Genomic DNA, 6,313 nt, shown 5'->3' on the forward strand with positions numbered 1-6,313 from the left:
GGGAACATCAGGGGAAAATCAGGGGGTATCTGGGAACATCAGGGGAACATCAGGGAACATCAGGGGGCATCTGGGAACATTAGGGAACATCAGGTGAACATCAGGGAACATCAGGGGAAAATCAGGGGGTATCTGGGAACATCAGGGGAACATCAGGGGGTATCTGGGAACATCAGGGGAACATCAGGTGAACATCAGGGGGCATCTGGGAACATCAGGGGAAAATCAGGGGGTATCTGGGAACATCAGGGGAACATCAGGGAACATCGGGGGACATCAAGGGAACATCAGGGAACATTGGGGGCATCTGGGAACGTCAGGATCATTTGGGCACATCCGCTTTAACTCCGCTCCGCTTTTAAATCTGCGCTTGGGTTAAATGTCTTCCTTCACAAGGACATGCCAAGTGTGTCTCCTCTGAATTCAGGTCAAAATGGCGTCCTAACTCTGTCTCTGTCATCCATCAGGGAACAAGTACTTCAGCTGCAGCGGTCACAGGAAGCACTACCTCAGCCTGGACCACCGTCGACCCTGCTGTCACCAACAAAGATGCCAACGGCGCCAGCAACAACAATGGCAATGGCAAGGGCAAGCCCAGCATCAGCACCATCAGCACCACCAACTCCACCGACACCAACTCCACGGACACAAGCGGCGGCACCAACAGCACTAGCAGTGGGAGCAGTGGGGGTGGGAGCAGTGGGGGTGGGGGCAGTGGGAGCAGTGGGAGTGGGAGCAGTGGGAGCAGTGGGAGCGGCACCACAACCCAACCACAGAAGGGAAACTCAGCAGGTGGAGGCTGCAGCTTCTCCTCCATTGGGCTGTTGCTCTGCTCCATCATGGTCCAGCTCACCTGGAGCTGCTAGGCTAATTGTATAGGTAGGGCTGGACGATAACGCTGAAAAATGTATCATGATAGAAGCATTTCCTATTAGTCAATATCAATGAATATGGATTTTTTAAAAATATCTAAAATATTCCCAAACTGGTGGCGTGATCTTTCCTGTTTTATCCAGTTTTCACTGAACGCCGTTAGTTTTTATTTTTCAGCAGTTATGAGGAACGGTGACAAAACCTGAAACTGCTACTGCGCAAGTTAATCAACAGGTTGTTGGTAGGCAACCGAGGTGGAGGGGAATTTGAAAATGCTTCTTATGCAGCAGGTTGTTGCTAGGTAACCAAAGAGTGAGGGAATCAGTAGATGCCACCAACCTAGCTAAGCTAGCTGTGAGAGGTTGAGCGGCTAAGTTGTTTCCTCTGCCTACATCTCCCAGAATGCTGTGCGGACTTCAGTGAAATGATTGAATATTAGATCAGATGTTACATATATTGATATTGATGACGTGTCTATCGTGTTATATGAGGTTATTGATTTATTGCCCAGCCCTGTGTTTAGGACAGATTAAGGCTAGTCAGCAGTAGGTCAGAGCTTCTGTCCACCTGAGATCTCAAGTACGCAGCAGCAGAAGGTGGAGTTCCTCCAGTCGCCTCTATCACCCGCTGCTGTTTAATTCTGTAGTTTCCTTTGATTAAAATCATATTTAACTAATGAAACTACAACTTGTTAAACAAGTCACATGGTAGCGGTTAGTGTTGAGTTGTAAGCCTGTTATCTATAAACTCTCAGTAAATATGTGAAATTAAGCTGATCACTCATAGAAAATGTTTTCTGTAATGTGTGAAATCTATATTTATGACATGGATACAATATTTTAAGGTAAAGGTAGAATAAATAACAATAAAAAAGAAGAAATCATTGCTTGCTGTTGATTCTGTACCTAAATGTGCTGTTATGTGACAAAGACTAATGAGAAACACTAAGTTCCTACAGCACCTGAACACAACATGAACTATTCCTGTCCTCCGCATCATCATCACATCATTCATGGTTCTGAACATTAATTACATGTTTTAATTAATGTTTAACGCAAACATTAATTAAAACATCAGAGGTCAGCTGGACTGACCCGTCAGCTATACGGGGAAAAACCTGCTTGTTGTTTCAATCAGAGGGACAGCGACCCCTGGTGGCTATCGCTTGCAAAGATATACAGTCACAAAATAACAATCATTTGGGTTATTCAGTCTTTCATTAAAGCAAAATAAACAAATAAGTGGAAGTTCATATGCCATCATATTCATTCATTAATAAATCACAGTTTCAAAATAAAAGTTTAGTGCACTAAATATTTAGCTAGAATGCTAAATATTTGGCCTTATGCTAAATGTTAAGCTTGCTAACTATATATTTAACCTTGAGCTAAATTTTTATCTTCAAACTAAATATTTAACTCGGTAAATATATATTTAGCTTGGAGCTAAATATTTAGTTTCAAACGCTTGAAAACGTAATAATTATTTAGTAAGCTACATATTATCTTCAAATAAACGCTTAAGTTGCTAACTAAATAGTTAGCTCGCTAATATAATATTTATCTTAAAATTAAATATGTAGCCTGGTAAGTATATATTTAGTTTATAGCTAAATATTTAGTCTCAAGCTACATATTTAGCTTCAAATATTTAATAAAGTTAAATATGTAGCACCAAACTATTTATTTAGCTTGCTATTTAAATATTTAAATAGCAACATATTTAGCTAGACTGCTAAATATTTAGCTATATTACAGATGGACTAATAGGGAAACAGGGGAGCTTAAAGTTACCTGCTGGCGCTCTGATCCGGGTCCTTCAACCCGAACGCTGGAGGTGATTGCTGTCTGATTCGGTCCAAACTTGTCCAAACCGGAACCGGTCAACCAAGAACCATGAAAGGGCTGCATACCATTTAGGTTATATACCCATCAGCATAGACATAATATAAGAATATATTATGTCTATGGCTCTCAGTCCTGTTTAGTCCGCTTTAACTCCAGTCCGTCTGCCTACAAGGTTCTGTACAACAGTTTCAAACTGACATTTATCATTTATAAATTAATGAATAACATTGTGAAAATATGACTTTGAAACATGAACCCAATTTTTTTTTCTTTTTTGACAAGTTAAATAACTCGATTAATTTTTGACTAACTTTACAAACAGTGCCCAAACTGCCAGAGAGTGAAAACAATAAATCATTCAGAGACCCTATTACATTTCATTATAACTAATGACTTTTTAAATTTATTATATAGTTTTTGTAACTTAAACACAATTAAAGATCAAAATGTTGTTTTTTTTTATCTGAGCTACAAGTCAGATTAGCAGTGAATGCAAATCTCTCCATATTTCTCATGTTGCATCATTTTATCAGTAAATGCCACATTTGTTCCGTGGTTTGGTTATTTTATCTAAAGTGCTACAACTTGTATTATTTATTGAATGTATTAATCTCTGAATGTGTTGGTAGATTATGAGTTATTTCTAACCATCAGTTTTCTGTCGGTGAATTTAGTTGACCTTTGACCTGCAACAGGAACAGTTCTATTTTCTGAAAAAGGGGAATTTTTCTTCTGCAGTGAAGTTAAATATTGAAGAAGTGAGCAGAGAGTTTGTGAAAATCTGAGCAAACATTTAACTGGCGTGATAGCAGGAAGCAGCAGGACCTGCTGAGACCCACCATGAACCAGCTGCTGAGGTAAACACAGATTCTGCCCCATCAGGTAGGGGCGGGGCCACCTGGACAGGTGAGCAGCCGACGGTGACAGGATGCATCACTTTCTTCCAATAACTTTAAACGATCCGGACTGTTCAGAGATCTGTGGGACCGCTGTCGCCCCCTGCTGGCAGAGCTACAACACTGACAGGAGGTTGAGTCTCTGGCCCATTTTCCTTCTGCAGCTCCAGTTATCAGTCCAATTCACTCCTGTTAGCATAATATTTCAATTAAGAAGAGAAATCACAGCAACAGCTGGTCATGAACAAGCATGTGGCGATAGTGGGAAGGACCAGACCTCCAGTGGAAACAGGACACAGAACCTCATTCTGGGTTTCATGAGGAATAATAATAATATTTATGAAACTGAGGAGTGACTTCCTAGAGACTCTGAATGGATGTTGAATAGAACATAAATCTCTGAGCTTATTCTGGTGGTTCTGGTGGTACCAGATGATACCAGAACCACCAAGCTGGGATTCAGAACCAACACATCAATCATGGGGTCTCTGACCTTCATTCAAAACGGATCAACTGATAATAATAATCAGTGATAATCACGGTTCTGGTAGTTTCTGGTTCTGTCATATTTGCTGATTTTTGGTCCTGAAAACTTCCCTTCAGCTGAACCTCAGCACCGGCCCATATTCTACAGAACCGGACATTTGTTCTGTGTGTGTTTCCTAATATTAACAGAGTGTATGTTGTGAGCCATGAAGCCCTCCAGCTGCGGACCATATTTAATACCCGGTTAGATTTTAGACCCAGCAGCTGATTCACGTTTTGAGGAAGTTCATGGTCTTCAGTTTTCCAGGCGGTCAATGATCCACCTGGAGGAGTGAATCACTTCTTTCACCTTCAGGCGCCGCCATGCAAACATCATGCCGGATTAGCACAGGATAAAAATTAAACTCTTTCTCAATATCACAAGGAGGGGCGAATATTTTCAGAAACTATAAACTGATTAAAATGTATTGTTGACTGAGTTTTATGGAGAAACTCAAGATGAACGTGTTTCTGCTGAACGGTTTGATTGGTCAATAATCTCCAGAACTCAAATTTTACTGTCAGCATGCAGAGGTGGAGGCCCAGTTTCAAACAGCTTCCTGGTTCCACATCTACTCTCCTCCCTCTGAGATCACATCATATAAAAGCAGAGGTTCCTCTCTTCGTCTCAGTCAGGTCCAGCCAAAGCTTTCAGGTAAACTTCTCCAGGTTTTTGCACCATGAAGACGTCAAATCTGGTCGTCTTCTGTCTGCTTCTGCAGGTATCGTTCACAGTTCTAATCAATGGAGATGCTTTCCTTCTTAGCCAGGGAGTTTCCACTTGGTTTGGATGCATTTTCTTTTACTTAATGAATTCATTCATCAATTAAAATCTGTATTTTTGTAATCAGGTAATCTTTGTTTGCCAATGTGAAATATTTCATCATAATAACAGAACCAATGTGTAAGGGGGTAAACACCTTTTCACTGCACTCTCCATGTCAATGTTGTATTATGTAGATAAGAGTGGACTTAAGAGCAGAGCTTTGAGGATCTCTGCTCAGAGCAGGAATCTGACATAATATTCCCAGTCAGTAGAAAGGCTGTTATTGGCTGGTCCTCAGCTGTTCATCATTTCACTGGATGGCTTTAACAATGTTCCAGAACTCAGCCAGGTGAGTTTTAGACGGACCAGTCCTTCACACAACCTGATCCACTAATCTGAAACCAAACATTCAACATTTTTACCTGAAAACCTGACAGCAAGGTTCTTTGTCAGAGAACCGCTTCAGGTCCAGACAGGTTGAGGGACAGTTGGCTTGTCTACGACTCCTCTTCTATAATTATTATTTTATTAATATTTATTATCTTCAAAGAAAACAATAAAAACGTTTCTTACTTCCTCATTGAGTCAAATATTGCTGCGGTTCAGTCAAGTCTTTATCTCTGTTTTGAATAACTAACACCCAGACTAGTTTCCTTACCGAATGATATCAGAAGAAAGCAAAACAGAAGCTTTAAACTTCTCAGGTTCTTACCAGACATTGTAGTCAGTTTCCCGAAGGAGGACAAATCGGATCTTCTTTAGTATCTTGGCAAAGTGAAGCCCCGTCTGATAACTTGGGCTTTGGTGCATTTGTTTGAACAGGAGATGTCGGAATCTGCTGGAATGTCTCCAGGAAATGTTTCCAACATGTTTGAATTTTAGTTTTGATGGCAGCTCAACCCACTATAGGTGTCAGCTGGACTCAATAGTGACCACTACAAGGAAGTCAGCCGACCTTCAAACACTCCAGAACCTTCAGCAGCACCAACTGACGGGTCTAGCTAACGGATACATTTGGGGCTTCATGTTTACCTTTTCTTTCTAAATTACTAACATCTGAGTATTCTGCTAGTTAAACATCTGTGTGACATTCACTGACTTCTAACACTGATCAAACCAATTCTCTGTGCAGGTGTACCCAACATCTGGAGCAGCAACTACAACAATAACTTTATCAACAACTTCACCAACAACCCCATCCTCCTCCTCACCAACAACCCCATCCACCTCCTCACCAACAACCCCATCCGCCTCCTCACCAACAACCCCATCCTCCTCCTCACCAACAACCCCATCCACCTCCTCACCAACAACCCCATCCTCCTCCTCACCAACAACCCCATCTGCCTCCTCACCAACAACCCCATCCGCCTCCTCACCAACAACCCCCTCCTCCCCCTCACCAC

At 41.5% G+C, this 6,313-nt stretch overlaps 1 protein-coding gene across 1 annotated transcript in view; it reads left to right on the plus strand.

Annotated features, from left to right (window-relative positions):
* The window catches only part of LOC106963597 (dermokine-like), a 6,569-nt gene extending 4,817 nt beyond the window's left edge, over window positions 1-1,752 (plus strand). The window contains exon 2 of the mRNA XM_015058610.1: window positions 468-1,752. Coding sequence (XP_014914096.1) covers window positions 468-866 — 399 coding nt within the window. The 3' untranslated portion in view covers window positions 867-1,752. The remainder of the gene's footprint in view (window positions 1-467) is intronic.
* The last annotated feature ends 4,561 nt before the right edge of the window (window positions 1,753-6,313 follow it).

Source organism: Poecilia latipinna, unplaced genomic scaffold, assembly GCF_001443285.1.
Source record: "Poecilia latipinna isolate Pla-1442-1.1 unplaced genomic scaffold, P_latipinna-1.0 Scaffold1554, whole genome shotgun sequence".
Taxonomy (NCBI): Eukaryota; Metazoa; Chordata; class Actinopteri; order Cyprinodontiformes; family Poeciliidae; genus Poecilia; species Poecilia latipinna.